At 47.5% G+C, this 25098-nt stretch overlaps 1 protein-coding gene across 3 annotated transcripts in view; it reads right to left on the minus strand.

Annotated features, from left to right (window-relative positions):
* Positions 1-935: 935 nt before the first annotated feature.
* PHC2 (polyhomeotic homolog 2 (Drosophila)) overlaps positions 936-25098 on the minus strand; it is a 100935-nt gene continuing 76772 nt past the window's right edge. Inside the window, exons 1-7 of one of the 3 annotated variants that reach the window (XM_012642334.1) lie at positions 24974-25092; positions 10324-10526; positions 8528-8657; positions 7566-7680; positions 6239-6380; positions 4999-5275; positions 936-2368 (exon numbers count right to left, since the gene is read on the minus strand). In XM_012642334.1, coding sequence (XP_012497788.1) covers positions 2214-2368; positions 4999-5275; positions 6239-6380; positions 7566-7680; positions 8528-8657; positions 10324-10476 — 972 coding nt within the window. In that variant the 5' untranslated portion in view covers positions 10477-10526; positions 24974-25092 and the 3' untranslated portion in view covers positions 936-2213. Of the gene's footprint in view, positions 2369-4998; positions 5276-6238; positions 6381-7565; positions 7681-8527; positions 8658-10323; positions 10527-20437; positions 20455-24973; positions 25093-25098 lie in introns of those variants that run through there. The other 2 variants (XM_012642335.1, XM_012642333.1) reach the window with 2 other exon arrangements.

Here is a 25098-nt window from a genome sequence, read left to right on the forward strand (position 1 = left end):
ATTTTAACAGGCATTCCAGAGAGGAGTTCTCAAGATATGAGTATTGGTTCTTAAAAGTTAACTGTGCTTCATCTTCCTTTAGAGGTTCTGATTCAGTAGGTTGGGGCCTGGCTCTCAAAACCCACATTCTTAACAGGTGGAAACACTGCCTTAAGAAAACGTGTGACTAAGGGGAAGGAACAGTAAGGCCAGCTGTCTCCTCTTCCCTTCTCCCAAGGATACAGGGATTTTGCTCTACAGGACGGGGCACGTGGTTCTTTTCTTCACCCTCAGCCTGGTTTCTAGCGCGGGGCCTGGTTCACAGAGGCCATGGTCAGCACATGCCGTTAGCGGCATGCACGGCATCCCATCCAGCCAGCTGGCCTCCCACTCACCCACAGGGCAACGTTCACTGTGCCTTTGCACATACTGCCTTGGTCGGCAATGCCCTTTCTCCTCCTTTATTCAAGGCTTAGGTGTTACCTCCTCTGTCCTTATCATTTTCTACTTCAGCATCCAAAAAATGCTTCGAAAGTGCTTTTTGAACCAAAGCTGTCTCAAGGGCTATTCTGGACACTGGGTAGCTCCATCCAGAGATGTCTGCTGGAGGTTGGGAGAGTCTGAGTTCTGCCCCAGGTGTTCCAGATGCTGCTGGCCCAACAGAGTCCGTCTCCCAAGTGGGAATGGCTGAGAGTCTAAGTGGCTTCTGGATCCTCCCAATCCAATCCTCCCTCCCAATCCTTCACTCGTGTGAAAAGCAGAGCTGGTATCTGCTCTCCCAATGTGAACTGGGGCACCCTCAAATGACCTGGCCCCAGCAAAGTGTGCAGAATATGCTGTCTAGTTAAGGTGACTTCCCCAACCCAGGGACCCACCTCTTTCTGTATGGGTGAAAAGTAGCCATTTGGGCCTAGAGATAGGCACCCCTAGGGAAGAAAGGCACAGAAGAGATGATGGATTTTACAGATTTATTTTTAAAAAACAAAAAAGGTTAAAAAAAGTCCTTCATTTCCAACCCTGGCTGGGGGTGTGGGTGGGGAATAGAACAAGCTGAGAAAGGTGCCCACCCCCTTTCTGCAAAGGACACCCCCAGGAGCCTGCAAAGGACAGGGCAAGTCAGAGGCAGGCCCTCGCCCTTCCTGCCCTGCCTCCTCCTCAGGCAGCTCCAACTGCTGCTAGCAAGTTTTATAGGCAAAGTGTGGGAGCGGGAGGCCAAGAGCTGTCTTCGTCACATCACATCACGGTCACACCAGCTGTTCTCTCCCCTCAGAGTTCACTGGGGCTTGCAGGGCAGCCCCGCAGGCGGACCAGGAGGCTGGCCTGGCTCCACCCCCGGGCTTTGCGGCCCAGCCCACCCGCAGCTTTCTTAATGCTGTTTGTGAGCCAGGAGGGCAGTCAGGGGAGCTTCACAGTGTGGGGCAGGGGCGTCAGAGACACCTTGACCAGTCTGGAAAGGGAAATCTGATCTCCGTCTCTCTCTGATCTTGCCTCTCTGCACGGAGGCTGTCCTTCTTTGCTATTCCCCATCCTGAGACCGAGTGGAGTCCAGGACAAAGCACTAAGTGGCTGTTTGCTACAAAACACCTGGAGATGCCAGAGGATGGCCCTTGGCCTATCTGTCAGTCCAGGCTCCCACACAGTCATACAGTCATACACACAGCGTTAAGGCGTCTGCGCCAGCAGGCATGGCCCAACTGGGCCCAGCTTCTCTCTCTCCACCTGCAGAGGGAACGGGGGAGAACCCCGGCTGCTGCAGAGGCAGGCTGAAGGGGGAGAAGCCGGCAACGGAAGAGTTAACCAGGCCTGGAGAAAGAAGTGGGAGGAAGGAAGGCAAGGGCTTTCTAGGCCTCTATCCAGGCCTGCTGGCTGCCCTTGGAAGTAACCCAACTCAGGTTGGGGAGCCCTGACCATATACCCCCTGGAAAATGGGGGACAGATAGAGGGGAAGAGAGCGGGGCTAGAGGATTGGGACTTTGGAGGAAGCCAGTGCTATCAATATTTACAAGCATAAAGCCCCATCTTCTGTGCCACCTACCTCTCTGCCCCTCCCACAGAAATGAAAGGCCCCTGAGAGCCACAGAGGAGGTGCCCAGACCTCCTCACCAGCCACGCCCCTAGGGAGAGCCCCTTCCCTCCGACTGGCCCCATTTCTGGGTCCCTAAGGAATGTCTGTCTGGCTCTGCTCAGTCGGGAGGAGGAAGCCTGGGCCAGAATGCTGGCTTCCCCGGCCAGCCCTAGGAGTCCTTGAGCATGCTGATGCGAGCGTAGATCTTCAGGGCGGGCCCCAGCTTGATGTTCATGGCGCTCATCAGGTGGTCTTCCTTGAGCAGCAGCAGAGCTTGCCCGTCAATTTCCTGGGCACGGAATTCCTCTGCTATCTCTTGGCAGCCTGAGAGAGATACCACCAAAGACAGCGTCAGCCAGACCTGCCAGTATTTACTCTTGGCAGCTACTGTGCTTTAGATACATTATCTTGTTTAATCCTCATAACCATACCCTGAGGAAGGTATTGCTATTCTTATTTTGCAGCTTGCAAGAAGCTAAGTGACTTACCTACTCATGGTAGCCTTGATCCATGTCTTCTTGTTCGTGCCCTTGTTCAGACCTCCCTCCGTGAACTGGACTAACCTTAGTGACCACTGCTAGCTCATAAAGGGCACAGCAGTTTTCACCTTGTTCTTTTGTATAATTTATTTTGGAGTAAGTCAGCCACCATGTCATGAGGACACTCAAGCAGCCCTCTAGAGAGGCCACATGGAGTGCAACTGAGGCCTCTTGCCAATAGCCCGCCCCACTTGCCATGTGAGTGAGCCACCTTGGAAGTGGATCCTCTAGCTCCAAACCTTCAGCCCAGTGCAGCCCTGGCTGACATCTTAACTGAGACTCAGAGAGACCCCAAGCCAGAATTGCCCAGCTAAGCCACTCTAAATTCCTGACACATGGAGCCCTTGAGATAGTAAGTGATGACTGTTTAAAGCCACTAAGTTCTGGACTAATCTGCAGTAGGTAATCTGCAATAGGTAGCTGGTACTGGGAGAGGAGTGCTGCCAGGCTGAGATGTGGGCGCGTGTCGGAACTGGCAGTGGGCAGGCGCTGGATGGACTTGGAGGGGAGTGTTAGTGTTTAAGTTGTCTTGAGAGACTATGTAGAAGTCTGATGGCCTTTGAGGAAGCTGCTGGGGAGGCCTAAAGCAAAGCGAGGAAACTCTTCGTGGAGTTTGGTAAAAACAGGATCCCTGTTATGAAATGGAAAATTTTGCAACACTGTTGTTGGTGATAACCTGGTAAGTTTAATGTACCTAATGGACTGAGTGATCTAGCTAAGGAGATTTTCGGACAGAATACTGAAGGTGTCGCTTGGCTTCTTATTGCTATTCATAATAAAATAAGAGAGAGAGAAGGTGAAAAAAAATGTTCAACATAAAGGAGCTAGGATTTAAAAATGCCCAGCCTCTCCAGATGGCAAATGATGCTAAAATTAAGAAATGGTTTCTAGGCAAGGATCAAATCCCGGGCACAGTCAAGAAAACATGGCCAGATGAAACAGAGGGTGTGACTTAAATCTTTTGTTAAGACCTCAGAGAGACCCAATTCGATTCCCCAAAGAACTGTCAATCCAAAGGCTCTCCAAGGAGTTTCTGGGCAGGCCTCAGACCTCTCTGTTCAACAGCACAACTAAGAATCATTAAGGGTGCCCTCCCTCAGCTGCAGAAAAAGCCGAGAAAGCCAATGTACATTAAGGATTATCTTGACGATAATTCTGGGTGTGGTTTTTGTCTAATGGAATGGACCCCCAGTAAGATTCACAGCCCACAAAGATTTTAACAAATACTGAACTACTGATTTTAAAGGGTCAGAGGTGTATTATAAAATAAAAGCAGCAGGAAGGAGGCTGAGAAGACTACTATGCTGAAAACAGACTACCTTTCAGAGAAAAGGAAGGATGACTCAGAGGGCAGAACCGAGAGTGAAAGACAATCACTCTCAGGCTTGGAGTCCTAATCAAGGAAACACCAGCATATGCCTTACTAGATTTCGGAACTGCTATGGATCTGTGACTCTTGTATGCTCCCTGTTTCTTCCCTTTTCGAGTGAGCATGTCTACAGTGGTTATCCTGTGCCTACCCCACTATATATTGGGGTTGTGGAGAGGGAGGGGAGCAGATAACCTGTCTCTAGTTTGCACGTCTTCAGATTGAGAGGAACCACACTTGAAGAGCTGGACCCAAGGAGCCTCATCTGTATCCGTATCTGAGTTAGAATCATGATGGATGAGATGCTTTAATGGCATGGGAGACTCTTGGGGACTTTGGTAGGGGGCTGAGGGTATTTTGTGTGAGGAAGGAACATGAATCCCTGGGGTTCAGTAGAGAACTAAGGTAGCCTGTCTGTGAGTGGCTGCCAGTGATCCTTGCTCCCCAGTATGCATGCCCTGTGAGTCTCCTCACACAGTGAACATGACTGACCCAGGTGACCACTGAGATACGGCGAAAATGCCAGCATGTGTCTTCTGAGGCTAGGTCGTAAAGGGCATGATGGCTCTGCCTTGCTCTCTCAGATCACTACCTGTGGGGAAACCTGCTGCCACGTGTGTCCTGAGAACTCCTGAGCAGACTCTGGAGAGGCCCATGTGGAGAAACTGAGGCCTCTTGCCAACAGCCAGCCCCTACTTGTAGATCACGAGAGTGTGGTACCTTGGAAAAGCGTCCTACATCCCTAGTGAAGCCTTCAGATGACCTCAGCTATCTTAATTGCAACCTCACCAGAGACCCTGCGGCAGAACTGCCCAGCTAAGCCACTCCTGAGTTCCTTATCCACAGCAACTGTGTGGTCACAAATTTGGGGGATGTAGCATTAGATAAGTAACACATTGGGTGAAGGAGCAGAGCCAGTCCAGCCAGTTCCTGGCCCTGAGTCATTAACTCAACTACCTAATCCTCCTGGTGGTGGGAGGTGAAATCTCTTACTCCCTCTCATTCCTTGCTACTCCAGGCAGGCACGGCACTTCCACGGGCCTTACCTGGCAGAGAGCGGATGAATTCGTAGACATCTTCCACGTTCCATTTGGTGGGCTCACTTGGCAGGAAGTGGTGTCCCATGCCCACCAGGTCCCTCATGTGCATGTCGGGGAGCTCCAGGTCCCGCTGGCCTTGTCGCCGGCGGGAGGTGGATGAGCTGGCTGAGATGGGTGACAAGGGTTCCTCATAGCTTGAGTTATCTGAGCAACGGCTGGAGTCCTCCTGGCTGTGTGTTAGCTGCAAGGCAGCAGTGACAGAAAGGGGTACAGTGCCTGTTGGCTGGGAGCAGAGAGAAACCGTTTTATTCAGGAAACAAACCATCTCTAGCAGCCGTGCTGGGCACAGGCAAGTATTTCTCCCTTTTCTACCTGTGTTACCTGGTATCTTTGAAGTTCCTAGATCAAGTATCATCTTCTGTGCTGTCCCCTCTCTGACCCTAGGCAGAGTTAGTCCTTCCCGGTATTGTCGCAGGTACCACACCGTACTGCAATTATCTGAGATTACATGCCTATCTTTTCTTCTAGACGTAGGGTTTTAAATCAGGGCTCTGGGTTTCAGGAGGTGGTCTGTGGACCACCTGAAATAGCATGTAAAATTTCTTTCGTATGTACATTTTGAGCCATAGCTTTCATCATTCTTCAGGAGGTTTAAGATAAAAATGACAAAAACAAGCAAAATACACACGAAGTTATGAAACATCACACTAGACTGTGAGTTTCTTTAGGGCAGGACTGTGTCACAGCCTCAGTGCCTAACAGAGTTCCTGGCATGTGGCTGATGCTAGAAAGTTATTTAATGACTGAATACCCATGTTTTTGGTAGGGACCTTCAAGAATTCACTGCTTTAGTATTCAAGGAGGCAAAAAGGTGGCAGGTAAAGGGTGTAGGCTGCCTTCTCACCTGCCTCCATGTCAGACAGGAGGTAACCTCAACAGCCTAGGGGAGACCCCATTTCCATGGCCCCAGAAGTCAAGGATGGAGGCACACTGGAAGGTGAGAGGTGGTGTTGGGACAAGGCCAGTGAAGGGGGTAAGGGTACCTCATAAGCACCCATGGATCTAAATGAAGGGACCTACTAAGGGACATGGGGAAGGCTTGATGTGACAGATCTGTGAGAAGTGAGAATACAATGGAGCGTACTGAAATCACGCTGGAAGGGAACGTGAGTGTCTGGGGTCGTGTATGAAGGGCAGCTGGTGGGAACTCGTGGGAATGGAGCCTTGGGCTCTGCCAGCATCTCACCTGCTTCTTGGTATCCTTGGTAAGCGTTGGCAGACTGGCTTTGCTGGCCCGACGGCGGTTGTGGGTTGTGGCTCCTGCCTTCTGCAGCTTACTCCGGTCTGAGTGGAAAAGTCCCACTCGTTTGGTGCATCCCACGTTGTACCTGTCAGAGACGAGGGAACTGGGGAGTCAGAGCAGTCGTGGGGCTCACAGGTCTTAGGCAGAATGAGAGCAGCCACGCTGTCTGGCAAAATCAGAGTCCATCTAGTGGTTCGACTCCTAACTCCACCACTTAACTAGCTGTGTGACTCTGGGCAAGTCACTTGAGCACCGAGCCTCCATTTCCTTATCTGGAGGTGGGGGTGATACCACTCACTTTCGAAGACTGGTTGCACATGACATGAGAGTGTGAACTGTTTGACACAACAACTTGGATCATGGTGAGAACTCACAGCTACATGTTCCACTGTAAATATCACCTGTGCCAGGAAACTACTGTCCACTGTCCTGCCGGAGAGCAGCTTGGCAAAGCTTGACAGAGGTGCCTGGGCTATCTCCAGCACAGTCTGAGGGGAAGATGGCTGAAGACAGCTGAACTCTAGCTTGGCATGCAGAGCACCTCTGCCTGCACCTAGAGATTTCTTCTCTTCTGGGGGCTCAGGGCTTCAAGGTTAGCCACCTCTTCCCCCTTGGTACAAAGACCACCGAGGGCCTTAGAATCAGGTGAGTCTAAATCTCCAGGTCTGTGACTTAACAGCTATGTCATGTTAGGCACAACTTCTTCTCCTTTGTGCCTTAGTTTCCTGACCTGTATAAAGGGGACAATAGTAATACCTATCTTGTGGAGTTATTTTGAAGATGAGATGATGCGTATCAACTGACTAGCACAGCGCCCAGCACACAGCAGGTTCTCAGTAAACGACGGTGGTTTCTATTATAACCATTGGTATTCTAAGCCAGGTGAAAGCTCGCAAAGGGAACGCCGTAGTGAGCGCCACAGTTCTGGACAAGGCTTCCCATGGATGGCTACCCCAAGGCGGTGGAGCTGCCAAGGGTAGGAAGGGGAAAGGGTGCCAGGGGGGCCCAGGAGGGCCGGCCAAGCCAAAGCGCTGCTTCCTTTCCTCGGACTCTGGGCTGCCCTCTCTCCATCTGCTCTCAGGGGTTCTGGTTTCTCATGCTTGGTGGATTAGGGAAGTAAACCTGCTTCCACACAGGTCAAGGAAATAGGAAGCTGGATAAGCCACACCTGTGGCCTCGCAGGTGGACTATTACCGGAAGGAGGAGACAACGGCGCAGTGCTGAGGAAATGGAGCGGGCTGGGCATGGCAGCAGGGCTGAGGTCACTCACCTCTTTGCACAAGCCATGGAACAGAAGCGCTTGGAACGCTTGAACTTGTAGGCAAAGTCCACCCGGCCACAGAGCTCACACTTGAGTTTGAGGGGAGTACCCTCCTCTTTGGATTCTGAAAAGTATGGACACAGGAAAGTGTGGGGAATGAGAAATTCCTGCAGGACTGCAGACATCCCCACCACGGACCTCCCTACTCCAGCCTGCCTCTTCCTCCAGTTCCCACAGCTGTGAAACACAGCAGCAGTCTAGCTTGGAAGATGTCAAATTGTTCTCATCACTGTTTTTGGAAGGGCTATGCTTTCCCCGCATAAAGTATCCAGGTGTCTGGTGATGCCCTTGTATAGTTGACATTTTTCTCTTCCAAATGCTACAAGCCTGAGGCAAAGCACAGGTGGGGAAGAATCAGCACCTTCTTATGACAGTGGAAGAAGGCAGGAGGCTTGCGGGAAACGCTCTGGATGCTGGGATCATGCCATCCCACCTCGCTCCGTCTAGCTGGCGGCTGGCCTGGGTAACAGAACCCAGAGGCCTACGCTGCCGTGACTGCACAGCCCTGCTAGTCAGTGGTTCACATGGAAAATGCTGCTCTTGCCTGGCTGCTGCCAGGCCTCCGAGCTGACCCCAGTCCCACGCACAGGCTCCCGAGGCAGTAATGAAGGGCACGACTCGCCTGGCGCAGGTCCTGTACTCACTCCTGCAACTTGCCAGTGATTCCCAGGGAGAATCAACTGTTGGCATCCTGTGGGTGGCTGGAGTGGGGTTGGAGAAGCAGAGGACAAATGGTTCCCCTGATTTCTCCCATCCCTGTTTTCTAGGGAGAGAGGCTGAGGGCACTGGGGGAAGTATTTACATACTCCCTGGCTCAGAGTTCCTCTGTGGATATCAAGAAAGGAAGCAGGCAAGGCCTGCCTTTCCAGCCCAACTGGAAGGCTGTAAGATCGAGGGTCTGAGATGCCTACCTTGCAGATAGGGCTCTTCCATCTCCGAGTCAGTGGTGGTTGTGTGCTCCTGCTGTGGAAGTTTCTCAGGCAAGAACCCCTGTGCATACTTCTTCTTGAGATTCCCCACCAGCAGGGACGAGCGTCCCACCTAGAGGACAGGTGATACGGAGGCCGTGAGGGTCAGGTGGAGATGCTTCCTTGCTGTCCAGCCTTATCACAATTACATACATAAAGTATCCAGGTGCAGATGCTAGCCCTGCTCAAACCTTCCCCCAGGTCGTCATCCACATGTGCCCTGCTCAAGGCCTGATTTTGCTGTTTAGCTCATGAGGCAAGATGCTAATGGGCAACAAAGTACAGAAATGGCTTCAGGCCAGGACCAATGGATCATTGCTCAGGAGTCTAAGGGCAGAGATCAGGTTTCCCATAGCTCCAGATCAAGTGCCAAGACCCAGTGCCCAACATGGTGCCAGGCAGGGACAGAGCTGAGTCTGTGAAAGTCTGTGAGTATGAGAGGCTCAGCACTTGTTTTTTGATTTCTTACTGTTGTCTACCACTGCCCCACCCAAGCCCGAGGTACAGGCAGCTGAGAAGGAGAGCAGGAATACACGGACTCTGGGCCACACAGCCCTCTGTGGTCATCAGGATCCCAGAATGGCTTGTTCATGCTTTTGGCTCTCCCTTTGGTGCCTTTGTTCAGGCAGTCTGGTGGCTAGATCACGTGGTGTCCGAATCTAGGCGATGCTAGCAGTGCTATTCAATCTGCCTCCACCCTGTGAGCTCGGCTGGTTTCTAGTGTTACTCCGGGAGGCCAAGGGCAGCACCCAGTCTAATGAGGGAAAGGATGTAACAGAGCTACCATGGCTAAGGTGCTCCAGGTAGATTTCTTTGCCATTGGCTTTGGACAACCTCCAGAGGGAAAGAGGACAAAAACCTTTTTGTCTTTGGTTTTTAAGAACTGTTCCCCCATCTCAGTTAATCAAGCCCAGAGTCTTCTGCTGACTAACCACACCGCTCATGGACCCAAAGAATGAGCAAAAGGCAGATGGTATCCCAGGAAGATGGTGCGTGTCTAATAGCCAGATACTTGTCATCAGGAGAGAGGCTAGTGTGCACCTGGCTCTAGGCTCCTCCACACCTATAGAGCAGTACCGCCTGTCCTCCAACTCACACTCCTCAAACTCAGCCCTGGGGCTCTGTTCTAATAACCCATCTTTGTGATTCTTTTACATTTCTCTTTGTTCTTATGCTTTAATTGGAGGCACTTGCTTGTGCCCTTGCTGAATGCCCCTCAATCTCATTCACTCCCCTTTCAAGGCTCTGCTCCCAGGAAAAAAGCCTACTCCCCCATCTTACTTTCCCATATACGTATCTTGAGAATTCTGTTCTATGCAGGTTCCTGTTGTTTTCTAACTGGCTGAGGTTTTGCCATTCAGAGGTTCTGGCCTGCAAAACTCAATGAAGTCTAATTTCCCAAAGTCCATCTTCCCTCCCCAAATACCCCAAAGTGAACTCTCTTTTAACCAAGGTGTCCCACATCACCAGGCAGGGACACGGCTGAGTCTGTGTGTGGAAACTCTAACCAAGGGGTCTTGCCAGTTATTCTTGATCACTGACCCCGCGTCTGGACCATGGAAAGATACTCAATCCTAGAAAGAAATGGCTCTGACATTCTTTGGGGGAGGAAATTAGCAAGGAAAGAGCAAATTGTTCACATTTTTAGAAATTTTACATGGAAATGTAAAATTATTCTAATACACATCCAAAATATACTTAAAAAAAAAAAAAAAGAGGGGAAAAGAAGTAGTCCGTACCGGGAAAGGCTCCGCCCCCTCCTGGATCACAAACCCTTCGATAACATGCGTCAGGATTTGGGGTTTCACAATGGCCTGTGGTGGTTTATTCTCACCATTCTGGGGGGCAGTGCCGGCGATGCTGGAGGCAGAGTTTCCGTTCCCTGAGGTCATGCCGGGGCTGCTGAGGTCGGTCAGTGCATGAACAATGCCCTGCCCTGTCTCTGCATAAGGGAGAGTAGGAAGACAAAGCAGGGGAGATCAGAACCAGAGTCCAGGGCCAGAGATGGACACTGAGGACGCACACTGCGCCTGGCTTTTTCCATGGAGCCAAACGACAATGCAAACTCAGCAGTGCCCTCCCTCAGTGACCCATTTAAAAGTGGTGCGGTTGCACTGGACCACCAAGGTGAGTGTAACCAGTTCTGCAACGATGCAGCTAATCAGCTAGCAATGTTTCTTAATTTCCCAACAGTGCTAAGAACAGTTTAACCAGGTTAAATAGATAAGAATTCTGTCCTGGAGGAGGTAAGGCCTTGGTTGATACTGATTTGGACAAATAAGGTAACATGCAGTTTGATGGAGAAAATTAAGTATTCAAGGTGACATCCAAAATCAGGATATGAAGCCAAACTATGTATAGGGCTTAGAGTGTGACAGGGTTTGAGGTAAGAGGTTAAATGAACCTTCAGTGTGGTACCTTGGAGGAAGATTAGATTTTAAGAGCCCTGTGAAATGTCAAAGCACTGAGCCTCAGAAATTGAGGCCAAGGGAATTTGGGGGTTGAACCTCAAGTGCACACTATCATGCAGATCTGGTTGTTCAGGGGTCACTGCATTAAGATAAGCATATATTCTATTTCTCCACCAAGGAAGCCGCTAGGCAGAGCTGAGATTTTCTATGCTGTTTCTCCTGGCCCAGTGCTCTCAACCAGGCCTCTCGCCCAGTTCTCAGCTCTATACCAAATCTGATCCTCAGCAAATCCTAGACCCCTCCCTCCATCTTTCTGTGGACAGCCTTTCCCGAGTTCTCCTTCTCCATGGGCCTGCTAGCCTTCCTCTGAAAGACCTAACAGAGTGTTCCGCACAGCGTGACGAGGTGCCGATACACACCACACCATGGTAGACTTCCCCTCTTCCACTTCAGACAGCATCTCTCATGAACTGCCTTACGTGGCAGGGGTGCAAGACTTCCTCTCCTCACTGTGTAACTCACTCCCCGCCCCCTTCCCAGGGCTGTTCTCCACCACCACCAACTGCCCAGTGAGCTGAGGTTGCCTTTAACATAGAACTTCCTAAAAAAGAAAAAATAAAGAAAAGGCCATTTCTTTATTGTAACAAGCCTATAAGTATAGCCCAGTGTAGGGTGTGTATGTGTGTGTGTGACAGATAAAAATTATTTGTTTTTAAAGCATGTCAGTACATTTGTTACTTAAGTAATTTTTATACAAAACTTTATATGAAGATGCTCTTATTTCATGTTAAAGATTCAAAATCCCAGCACAGAATAGGGATTCATAGTGTCTAATTATATACATGGAGAAATCAAAATAGACAAATTTTAGAAAAGGTTTATAACTGGGTCACAATGGATCCTGATCCCCTCAAGCTCATTTTCTTACTAGTAGTCCTAATGCTCAATAAACCAGGATAAATATTTTTTAATAAAAAAGAGTTGGCTGTGACACGTGTCGTTAGTACTCAGTCCTCCATAATGCAGCTGTATAATAAACCTCAGAGCTGAGCAAGAATCATCCAAGAGATGGGACTGATGAGGTTTTGAGTTGTTTTTTTAAACTAATTTTTGTTTGAGACAGTCACCAGCAAGTTAGAAAATTTCTATATGTCTATATTCATTTGAAAAAAATTTTTTAAAACAGCTTTGGCTTTTCTGTAGAGATGGAGAAATTCCCCCTCTTTTGGAATCAGTCTTTCTAAATTGTAAAGGTGTTGGGGAACTGAAAAAAAAATCGACGAAAAAGTAGGAGAACTGAGTTAATGACACAATCAAATTAAGTTTCTCTGCTTTTAACTTTAAAATATTAAGTCTGTGTTCACACAACTATATTTTTTTCTGATTTTTTTAAATATTTTAAATATGCAAAGAAACATATATTATTTAAAATGATGAATAAGTATTGTTATAATACAAAACTTACTGTGATAGCTAAAATTTTATTTTTAGATGATGGCTACTTCCTCCTAATTAGAGCCTAGTAAAATATTCTCTGATGAATCTAATAAACTGTGGATTCCAGAATCACAGGATTGGAAAGTCTGGTTCAATCTCTTACCAGTGCTTGAACATTCCCTCTAATATCCCCACCCAATGAATTTCTGGCATTTGTTTGAATACCTCTAGTGACAAAGGAACTCACTACCCCTCAAGTAGTTTGTTCCCACCTCGGACAGCTCATTAGTTCTTCCTTACAATGAGCCAAAAATCTGTCTTCCTGTTAATTTCTGCCCAGTTATCCTGTTCTGTTCCTTAAGCCCACAGAGAACAAGGCCAGTTAGATTTGTATTATGAGCAAAAACACTGGCTTAGACCTGGCTTACAGAGTGGTCTCTACTACTGAGTGAACCATGGGCAAGTCACTGTCCCTCTGTGAGCCTCAGTTAATTGGATACTACTCCATACCTTCGGTGTTGCTGTGAGGACTAAATGAGACAGTGAATAGCAATGTAGTGAGGCAGAAATGCTCAAGAGATGCTCCTGGTATCATAAAGGATGTCTTTCAGGATACCAGATATATTCTCTCCTAAGGTCAAACCCCCTCTGCTCTTTCAACTATTTTTCTTTTTTTTTCCTTTTTTTAGAGATGGGGTCTTGCTCTATTGCATAGGTTGGAGTGCAGTGGCACTATCATAGCTCACTGTAACCTTGATCTCCTAGCTTCTCAAGGTGATCCTCCTGCCTCAGCCTCCCGAGTGGCTGGGACTACAGGTGTGCACCACCACACCTGGCTAATTTTTAAATTTTTTTGTAGAGACAGGGTCTTGCTATGTTGCCCAGGCTGGTCTCAAACTCCTGGCCTTAAGCAATCCTCCTACCTCGGCCTCCCAAAGTGCTGGGATTATAGATGTGAGCCACTTCGCCCAGCCCTTTGAACTATTCTTATACAAAAAGGTTGCATGTTAACCTTCTTCCTAGGTCCTGTTTGTTTACATCTTTTAACGTCAGGTACCCAGTCGATACTAAGCATAATCTAAGAGATATGGTTAGTAAGATTTTTTGTTTTTTTTTGTGTTTGTTTTACACACAGTCACATCTCCGACTGAGAGCACTGGTAGAGGTAAATGAATGACTCCCTCATTTCAGTTTAATCAGTTCCTCCTTGGAATTAATCCACTCTTCTCTAAATTCTGGGAGCATTCTCACCTCCAGCCTTTCACTGATATTCCTCACAAAGCAGCTTCTGGTATCTTGTCTCCTTTTATGGGATCTCTCTGTCCTTGCTCAACTTCTCTCCCCACCCCTCCTTCCTGTCTCTCAGATCTGTGCCAGTTCTGTACACTGCAAGACAGTGGACTGACTAGCTCTTGAGGTCAGATTCTTTCCTCATGCCAAATACACTAGTGAACAGAGAAGTCACCAGCTTAGAGCAGCGTTCCCCAACCTTTTTGGCACCAGGGACTGGTCTTCATGGAAGACAATTTTTCCACACTGGGGGTGGGAGCTGGTTTTCGGATGATTCAAGCACATGACATTTATCGCGCAGTCAAACCTCTCTGCTAATGAGAACCTGTATTTGCAGCTGCTCCCCAGCGCGAGCATCACTGCGTCAGCTCCACCTCAGATCATCAGGCATTAGATTCTCGTAAGGATCACGCAACCCAGATCCCTCCATGTGCGGTTAACAGCAGGGTTTGTGCTGCTATGAGAATCTAATGCCACTGCTGATCTCACAGGAGGCGGAGCTCAGGCGGTGATGCGAGCGATGGGGAGCAGCTGTAAATACAGATGAAGCTTCACTTGCTGGCTTGCCACTCACCTCCTGCTGTGCAGCCCGGTTCCTAACAGGCCCCAGACTGGTACCAGTCTACAGCCCAGGGGGTTGGGGCCCACAGGCTTAGAGGATACAGAGTCAATGCTTAACTCTGGGAAGCAAAGACTTTTTGGAATCTGAGTTTTAAAAAAAAAAGATATTATTAAGATAGAGAACAAACTAAAAAACTCTTTCATCACATTAGAAACTATCACTCCCCATCATAACCCTGGGGAAGATGATAGGAGAGAATCCAAGTGACAGAATGGAGAGTGTTTTATGAATATACAAAGGTTTGCAGCCCTTTTGCTTTGCAGTCATCTTGCAGGCCAACAGCTCATCATCTGCTTTAGTAACAAAGGGGTTTGGGCTATTTCTGGAATAACCAAACACAATCTCACCCCCTGCCAAGCTCAGCGCTCTGAGATTAATTTAATCTGCTTCCCGCTCTCCCAGACTGCTTTGCGGCCTGCTTGGGGGAAAGCGGCTTAACAGTGAAACTTGCAGAAACCTGCCCTGCTGGCCCCGAGGCCAGATAAAAGAAACAAAGAAATACTCTATCTTCCTTACTCCATTCTGTCCGCCAGGCCCGAGGCTGTAAGTGCTGTGCTGTAAGTGCTGCGGCTGTAAGTGCTGTGAGGATTCCCACAGGTCTCAAGTGCCTGTATATAGCCAGGAACCTGAAACTGAAAGGTGGAGGCAGGACACCTTGGGCAGGGAAGGCTGGGGGAGGGGAGCAAAGCCAAGCTTCAGTGGGGAAGGGGGAAGGCAGACTCTTGACTTCAGTTGAAGCTGACCACAAAGGGCCAAGTATGCAGGTCAGAATGAACAGAGCAGCATGTTCTGGGAAGTCTTACATAAAATATGTCTCAATCCCTAGGCTGCTTCTCATTCATAGCTCTGGCAAAAATAGCCCTTAGAGGGGCAGGACAAAATAGGAAGGACTGCCCAGTGGCCCTTCTCTCTGCTCCTGTTTGTGAAATTATCTGCTCTGGGTTTGGCCACCTCTGCTAAGCGAGCAGGTTTTTCTAGGCAAGGGACCTGTAGATTTTGAGGGGCTAACGCAACGTCCAGGATATGACAGATGCTTAATGTCTGTTAAACTGGAAAGGATGGAACCCATGTCTGTCTTCATTGTCCTCGTAAAGAGTACAGGTTTCCCTAGTACCAAAATAAGCAGCTGGGCACCAGCTGAGACTTGCAGATTACTTTCTGAAACTATGATGATTTGAGAGCAGCTAGGCTAGTACCTGCCTATAGGAGTGGCACTTCTGGGCATCTGGCTATAAGAACAGGAGCTATTCTTTGGCCTACTTCTTCCTGTTACAGTGAGGATTTCCTCAGCAGAAGGGAGGTACAGCATGAAGTCTACCCCCAAAGATAGGAGTTGAGCCCCCAAATCCAGACCTGTGGATTCCCTGTCCTCTCGGAAACATTTATGCAGGATCCAAGCACTGGGCAAGGCAGGGGTGACCTCTAGAGGCAGAGGCAGAGAGGCTCCTGGAAAAACGGCCCCACCCTCCCGACCGGTTGGTAGGTAGGTGTCCAGAGAGGCCAAGCTCTCCAGCCTGCTGAAGACAGAGGGCAGGCTGGTCCCAGCTATGCCAAATCCGGCTGCTTCAGAACCAGTTCTGATATTCAGTTACACTGGAATATGGTTTAGTACACGCTGAGTATCCCTTATCTGAAATGCTTGAGACCAGAAGTGTTTCAGATTTTGGATTTTTCAGATTTTAGAATATTTGAATTATATGCTTACTGGTTGAACATCCCAAATCCAAAAATCCAAACTGCCCCAATAAGAACTCCTTTGAGCATCAAGTTGGCGCTCAAAAATTTTCAGATTTTGGATTTTAGGATTTGGGATGCTCAAGCTGTACTCATCTGCAGCGGGTATTTTGGACGACCTCACAGAGCTTCTCCTTTTACCTCTTCAGCTTGGTCAATGGCTGATTTCCACTTTCTCTGTCATGAGAAGGAGTATGTATTTTAATTTAAAAGACTTCTAACTACTCCTGCTTGGCTGCAGTAGGAGTAAGACAGAGCTAATGAAGTGGATAAAGAATTTAAGGAAACATAAAACAGCAACTAAAAGTACTGTAAAAAAAAAAATTTAGGGAAGCAGAGTAGGTGATGACATGGATCATTTTCTTACAGTAAATTCTGTCAACAAATGGCAAAACAAGGTCACATATAAAACACAGAGCACTCTCCAAGCCCCTGGCACTGAAGTCATGCTCAGCTTAGCAAGGCCCAGCCATGTGGCCAGGGTGGGGACAGCAGGGCTCCTAAGGAACTGCTTGCTCTTGAGAGAGCCTGAGTGCAGCACCTGCAAAGTGACGCCCAGTGAAACCATATCCAGGAGACAGAGAGCAGCAGACAAGCTCGCAGCTGGTCCAAGCAGCAGGCTGTACTACAGCACAGTAAGCTGCGGGCAGAATACCCAGTCCTCGTGGAAAGGTCTGGGGAACACTCTTTACAGTCTCTTTAGTTATATTTGGGCCCCAAAGAAATTAGTGCCACTCTCAAAGTGCAGGAAGCAAGATATTTCATTAGCACCAATTTGTTGACAATTTGTTTCCTACCCAGAGGAGGGTAGGAAAGTGAAAGGGGAGGGAGAGAGGGGAGAGGGCAGGGAGATGAGGACAGGCAGGCTCCAGCTCTATCCTGGGACCCTGGCAGAGTCCATCAATTGAAGAGATTCATTTGGTTAACAACCTTCTTTAAAATGCAAGTATGTCTCTACAGCCATTCACACCTTACTGTGAATCACTTGACTCAGATAAGCAGATTGCTTTCCTCCCAACTTAGGGACAGAGGTATGGTGGGAGGGGGTGGGAAGTGATTGTTTTGGATCACTCAGCACTAGATCACAGAGGATTAGAGTTAGAAAGGCCCTGACTCTAACATCTTAATTTCCCAGTTGAAACAACTTGGCCTTGGGAGTGAGGTGACTTACCCAAGGTCACAAAAGGCAGGCAGTGGCAGAAGCCAGTGCTTTAGACTTCCCTGGGTGGGCTGCGCTTTATTGGCCATGGGACAGCATGAAGGCACTTGGGAAAAGAGGACAGAACATATAAACTGCACTCTGAGACATACTGAAGCAGAGGCCAGACATCGCACGAGGGCTGGAGCATCTGGGTTGAGAAGGGTGGGATGATTTAGATGAGTGGTTACCAAACTGGGATTCCTGTACTACCAAGGAAGGGAACCCTGAACAAAGTTAGTCAGGATCCATAAGCTAGATTCAGGATTTCAAGAAGCCTAAAAAAGGAAACAGCACATATACTTGCAATAGGGCAAAATGCGCTATTATTTAATACCATGTTTCCCAAATTCTAAAATGCTGTCAGTTGTTAAGATGACTCATTTTCCCCACAAGAGTTTTTATACTCAATTTACATTGATTACACATGCATCTCAAGTGCATACTGTACGTGTTACAAGTGTGCACTTTAGAACTGTCAAGAGAGAATGCCATTTATTTGGAAGATGGCATCTTCTAAAACACGCACAAAAGGAGCTCTTGGTGGTGGGAAAATTGTAGGCTCCTTCCCACCCTGGGTCCTCTGCGTACCAGAGGTGGGAGGAACCGAATCCAAATGTTTGTAACTTTTCAACTCCCCTAAGGGCAGAGCTGTCAGGCAGGCAAGGCCTCCTTGCCTGGGGGACACACAGCAGGCCATCACTCCCCTGCCCCTCGGGGCACCTTCCTCAGCTCTGCAAACAAGGGCAGACTCTGAAGAGCCTCCCTCAGAGACAAGGGAAGACACAGCAGTGACAGGAGGATCCCTTTGGGGCTCTGCTGAGGGTCAAAGGAAGCTGTGGTCCTGGACCCACACCCAGGTTCTTTGCAGGGGAGCCAGCCAGAGGAATTGAAATACAGGCTGAGTCAGCAGAACAACCCCCCGACCCCCAAGTGTCACTGCACAATGCCCTTGTTGGGTCTCGGTTAGGAGGACTAGAGAGCAGACAGCCTTCTTGGACTTCAGCATCTAGGCTGATCAGCTCTGGTTAAGGCATCTGTTAGGAGGGGGCTCCTCCCTTACTGGCAGCCATTACCATACAGCTGACTTTCATGCTGTCTCTCAGGACACAGGCAAAGAGAGCAGCCCTTCTGACTCACCCACAATCCCCAGCTGAAGTGTACATAAGCTGAATTGTAAACAGCTGAATGTTTTCCAAGCTGTCACCCCCAGCTATGAGGGAAGGAATCAATGGAGCGGACAGCCGCCCTCCCCCATGCAATTCGGGACAACGGGAGCAATGGGGGATTTCCAGACAGCTGCTTGAACTGCTCCCCAGCCCACGGCTGAGGCTGCAACAGGGGCCTGGGGTCAAACTCAGCAGCAGCACCTGCAGGACCACAGGGTGGCTTCCAACAGGCCAACGCCCCAGGGAATAATAGCTAACCCTGACTGCAGGGAGTCAAGGGAGAGTTTTCAGAGTTACACTTAACACTGGTGATAGAGGCCAGTCCGATGGTATCCATTGCCAAGGTCCAGGGCTCCCAGTCTCACATCACAGTGCTCTGTCAGATGCCATGATGTTAAAAGGCAAAATGTCCAGAGCCAACAGGAGAGGTTATACAGTAGATATCGGGGTCACAGGACGGAAAGAAAGAATGGCAGAGGGGAAAGAGCACTGGCTCTGGGGGTCAGCTCTGGGCTCATCATCAGCTCTGGTTCCGTCACTGATTATCTGTGTGGCTTCAAGCACTTAGTACCTGCTCTGAGTCTTAGTTTCTCCATCTGTACAAATGAGGATCATACTGCCTGTCTTGTGAGATTACAGTAAATATTAGAGTTTGTACATGTAACATACCTGCACTGAATACATGTAGAAGCTGTGACACATGGCAGTTAAGACTATGAGATCAGAAGACCGTAGGCTTAAATCCTATCTTGTAATGCCAGGCAAGTTACTCTAGGCCTCAGTTTCCTCATCTATGAAATGGGGTACTTTTATCTGTCTTACATGGCTATGGTGAGGATTAAGTAAGATAATGCAGGTAAAACACAGTGGAATAGGCTTGGCTGGGCCACAGGAGAGCCAACAGCACTAAGACCTGAGAGATTAGGAAATCACCCTAATCTTACTCTTTCTCTGAGCCTGGCCTCTTACAGCCTTAGAGCAGAGCTGTTCTTCCAGCGGCCCAAACTGAGGGATCATTCGTGTTCCTTAAGTCCTGTCCTTGCCCTCTTGAGGTCAGGCTTCAGGCAGAAATGTTACCTCTGCTGTGAATGCAACATAACAGAAATGCTTCTGCCCTTCATTGTCATTGGCTATTAATCCAAAGGACAAGAAGACAAACACCAGAATTCCTTTCTAGATAGTTCTTTTATAAAGAGTCCCAGGGCATCAAGTAGACAGTGCAGAAGAATGCCAGAAACCAGAAAAGAGGCTAACTCTGAGACAAATAAAAGGAAGCACCATTTTACCTAGAAAATAGCAAATTTATGGAACTTATAATGCCAGGAGGTGATTTAGCCTGTGAAAAGAAATCAGTTTAAAAGTTTAAACTCATGGAAAATGAATTTCTGCCAGTTTACAAAAGAAATCTAGAAATGTTTAGTAAATTCCCTAATTATTTTCAGGTTGATAACAAGAAAGACAACTATGTTCCCCAATATGATGACTTATTTATTTTTTTGGTTACCAATTTCAGGATCACTAATACTTTTAGAAAAATGGTGGGGAAGGCGGTGGAGACACAGTGGGGAGTGCTAAGCCTCAGGTGTCTTGTCTATATAATGGAATAAATAATACATATCTTGCAAATCAATCCTACAGATAATTTCTGCTCCTGGAAAACACGGCCCTCTTCCTTCTTGTAACCATTGTTTAAGTTTTCAATCACCCTACTTTGCCACCAGTCAACTGATAGAACAGATTAATATTTATTACTGGAGAACTAAAAATGTGTATTTAATCAATTTTTTTTTTTAAAAAGCATTTGCTTCACATAATTTTGTTTTAACTTAAAGTGTCATTGCTTTGACTGTTTAAAAATGTCTTAATATAGCTGTGTGGCTTTAGGCCACATATGGATGGTTTCAAATATACTAAAGATATCAGTAACTAGGGATAATTATACAGTATTTGAGACATAATAGCCATGCAACTAGAGCTTTAAAAATAACTCACAGCAGTCACGGACTTTCATTTTCTTGCCAACAGTTCCAATATTCAGTATCAAGCCTTGTCCTCCTAATCTACTGGAGAGCTGGTTATGACGTGGCATCTAATAGTCATCTCTGCTTAATAGAAATGTGATAATAATGTACACTGCTGAAGGGAAAATCATCCAAGAAACAGACATTTGCTTATGCTTTAAAGAAAGTCATAATAGCAAACTGGGACTCTTTTCAACATCTGGATTCATCTTAGAACACTGGCAATCTGTGTTTAACGGCAGTCATTTCTTTAGCAGATGTAGAAAGAAATGTTCTCTTCTTTTGGACATCCCAACTAAAATATCATTTGGAAACTGAAAGAACAGGAAAGTACATCCTTTTTTACTGACTATAAATAATTTGGAAGTGGAAGGAAGAAAAACTACGAAGTTTTCTATGCTGGCCTAGAAGGTCTTATAATAAATCTCATAATGACTGAAATTATATGCTCTGTTTTACTATAGTTTTATCTTCAAAACTGAGTAATTTTTAATTATGTAATTCTTGATTAACTATAAAGCAGCCCATTTCTTGATTGTGTCAGTTACATTCTACTTTTGTTATTGATGGGGAAAAAAGTCCAGAATTTGTAAGAAAGTTGTCTTAGATAAGCAAATGGTTGATTATATTCCTAACAACTCCCAAAACATCCATGTTGTAAAGTAGAATTAAAGATGGTCTGCTTCTGAATATCTTTATAGATATCAAATCAGTGTTCTGATGTAGCTATTAATTCAAAATGAAAAATTTTAAATAAGTCAATGTTTAATAAAATGAAACCTACAACTATTTGAGGTGTGAATAAGTAATTAGTTATCTTAAATAGACAACCTTTTTTTAAACAGAAAACATACTCAAAAAGAGTTTTAACTGGTGACTCACACTGTAGTTTAAAACTATGCCATAAAAACATTTAGAACATAAATCCACGTATGTTCGGACTTCTACCTGGAGGGGCAGTCCAGCTTTGGATTCCACCAAACAAGGTGCTGAATCACTGAAAAGAGCCATTTCTGTTACTGGCACAGAGGCCCCATCACAGTGGATTACATAAGGCAGCCGGTCCTCACCCTGCGTCTCCATGGGGTGGGAGTGGGGTGAGGTGAAGGGGTGGGCAGGCTCCGACACGAGACTTCATTTTGGGACACTCTCCTGAGGGGTACACGAAAGCCTCTCTCTAGAACCACTTTTGTGAGACTCCACCTGGTCATAGAAAATCATCTTCATCTTCCAGTTGCAAAATGGCACAAAATAAAGGGAGTAAAAGAGAAACTATTATTATGAAGACTCCTTATTCTCATTTCCCTACTCTCATCTCTAGTAGGTATCTTTTCGGAAGAGAATCTTTTTGTAGGTGGGACCAAATCTGTCTGGAGATTAAATATTGAACAGCTGAGAGAACTTTAATATAAATTTAGATTGACTCAAGATGAGGGAAAAAACCTTTGGTAAATATCACACTAACATGGAGCAGTATTCACCAGAACTGGAACCACCAACCTATTCCCTACTTTTTTTTTCAAGTTTAATTTTATTGTGGCTTGCTGATCCATGCTAGCGAAGGAAGGACTCTGATAGGTGGGTGAACTTTACTCAGCACATGGTTACTCAATGCCTAGCATGAGGCCCACAGCCTAAGCGAGACAGTGACTTACAGAAGAGTCAGTTTAGGGCAGTCAGGTAATCTTCCTTGTATATTCAGAACAGAAAAGAATAGAGATAAAAAGACATTCACAAGCACACCGGTAGAGGTTCCTAGTTCTGAGATAGTAATCATTTTATGTGTGTGTTTCCTTCAATAAAAAAACCTAGGGAGGGGACAGCCTGTGTAAGAACATGCAAGGCCAGAGGCAAGAAGAGTTCAACTTTGGAAGATCTCTGTCCCTTTATTCCTCTTCTCTTACGTATTCCCTCTCCCTCTGAAAGATCAGAACCAAGGGATCCAAAGTATCTGAGACAGGAAATGAGTAACGCAGGAAAAAGGATGTGGTCTGAAAAAGAGTGGATTCTGGGGCTGAGCCAGAGCAAGTAACAACGAGCAGAGCTGGGGGAAGGGGTCTTGGTGATGACAGGAAGAGAAGTCTCAGGGTCAGTCAGCTTAGATGAGAAAGTCAATGGCAGAGGAGATAAGTCTGCAGAGGCAAAACAACACCTAAGAGGTTATCCCTCCCTGAAGGATGCAGAGAAACAATGATTGAAGAGACCTACAGGCAGGAGAATCACTACTGAGATGGAAGGAAGAGGGGCTGGAGTTTCCTCTTTACTTTGAAGGAAGCGGAAATAATATATACGGAGGGTGTGTGACAAAGGTACATTAAAAATTAACCCAGGAACTGGAAGAGAAGTGGAGAGGGCTGAGAGGTGGGTACATGATGAAACACCAACATTTATTAAGCACCTTTGTGCCACCTGTCAAGTAAAGAACAGTTGAGGAGGTGAAGGGAGTGAAAACAAGAGAGACTGCTCATGAAAATGCAGTTGGACAACTGAGAAACCAACTCAAGAACAACAGAAGAGTGGGCTAAGAAACTACCCACTTTCTCAAGATTAAGGCTAGAGAAAAAAAGGCATCTATTCTTCCTTGTATATATGGATGGGCCTAGAAACAGATCTTGGGTGGGCTGAGAGGCAGAGCTCACGTGATGAAGAGTGCCTGGAAAGGGCAGGTGCCAAAAGAGCACCACTCCCCATCTGCCGACCCTCTGTGGAACAAGCCTGCCCTTGTGAGTGAGCCAAGCCAGAAGCCATGGTTCCCGCCTTGCAGGGGCTGCAACTTAGGTGCAGAAATCACCAGCGGAAAACACTATTTATCAGCTGATTCAAAAGTGTGAATATTGCCAAACGCAGATCCAGGTGTTGGGGGCTATGTGTTAAAATCACTTCTGTATTCTCCAGTGTTTACGGCAGTCTGAACATAAAGCAGAAAGCTAATAAAGGTGTGTTAAGGCTAACCAAATGAAACCAAAACTACTTAGCTGTGCTGGTATCTTAAGATTCAAGACAGAATCTCTTGCCCTATAACCAACATAGTGAGGTACCTTCTTTCTATTCTAGAGTCAAAATCATGTGAAGCCCTCCATCCCTTGTGACCTAAATCTAAACTCTCATCAATAGGCTCTGCCACAGGTCTGTTTTGTCCTGTACTGGAATAAAAAATTTGGTGGAGGAGGCTGAAATACAAGAACAAGAAGGAATTTCCTTGCCTCTTTAGCCTGTAACATTCATGCTGACCTAGAAATCCCGGCAGTTCCAACATTTGGGTTGACTCAGGAGGGGAAGAAAAATCCCAGGTGAATGATAATTGGATTACTCAGTCATGCCCAAGAGCCAAATGGCTGGAAAAGGCCAGGTCAGTAGGGTCTCATACAGTTAAACTGACATTATTTTCTAAAACAAAAATCAAGACACTTGGGCTGATAAACAGTGGGATGGAATAGTTTAAATTGGGGCTGTCCTAGAAAAATTGGGGACATATGATGGATTTAGGTCGGCAGCTTAATTCACAAGGCACTCTCTGGGCCCAATATGCTAATGGAGAGAGGATTAAGGATCAAAGATGGGAGATATCTGAGGGGAAAGCTGTCATTGATTTGTAAAGCAGGAAAAAGAAAGGAGTATGCTCTGTAGACAGCACAGGAAGGTAAATATTTCAAGTGTGTAGTAGGAAGGAAAGTAAAGTTGATCAAAACTGAAAGTATGTTAGTGAAATCTGTCCAGATATCAAAGGCTGGGGTGAGAGTGCGAAGCTGAAGGTTGGGAGGGTGGGGATACCACTGGCACAAATTGGCATCCAAAACCACAGGAGTCCAGGGGCTAGATCAGACTGTACCTTCACCACTGGCTTGCGACCTGACAAATTATTTACCTCTCTATGGATTTCAATTTAAATAGAGAATCTCACAAGTCTTGATTTTAATGTAAAGAGGGAACAAATATAGTATACCTTCATTTGGCACAGGAAGGAGAGAAAAGGCTCTTCTAAAAATGGAAGAGAGGACAGACACAGAACAGCTTGTCCCTTTCCATCCAATTAAAAACCTCGTGAGACAGAACTAGATTAAAAACAAAACTCTCCGCCGAAGCCGCAGGCGCCTACCAAGATAGGTAGTCCACCACCGATAAAGCACAGCAGATGCCAGCAGTCTTGCCCCTAAACGGACCGTCCATCCCGGGGAAATCGCCCTCCCAGGGAGGACAGCGACGTGTTAGGTGGGGGTGTGCGGGGACTTGGAGCAGGGACGGGGACACACGGAAGCGTGTGGCACGCCGAGGTTGACACAACGGCTTCCACGGGGTGCGGGGCGGGCAGGGTCCCCAGGCGGGGGAGGCAAAGGAGCAGGGCACCTCCCAGGCGCCGAGAGGGCGAGAGCCGCGGCTGGCACGGCCTGGCAGCCGAGTAGGCCCGGGCCGCGAGGGTCACCGGAGGGCGGTGCCCGGTTTCCAGTGCGACGAGCGCGGTCCCAGGCCCCCCTCCTGGCGAGAACCCCTCCCCCGCCCCGGCACTGACCTGTCCAGGGCCCGGCTGGGCCTGGCCGGGCGGGGCCTACGCAGCCCCTCGGCCGGGCGCCGCCTCGCGCGGGGTCCCGGGCCCGGGCGGGCCGCCTCCTCTCCGCCGGGAGCCTCCGAGCCGGG

This window comes from Propithecus coquereli, unplaced genomic scaffold, assembly GCF_000956105.1.
Source record: "Propithecus coquereli isolate 6110/MARCELLA unplaced genomic scaffold, Pcoq_1.0 Scaffold178, whole genome shotgun sequence".
Taxonomy (NCBI): domain Eukaryota; kingdom Metazoa; phylum Chordata; class Mammalia; order Primates; family Indriidae; genus Propithecus; species Propithecus coquereli.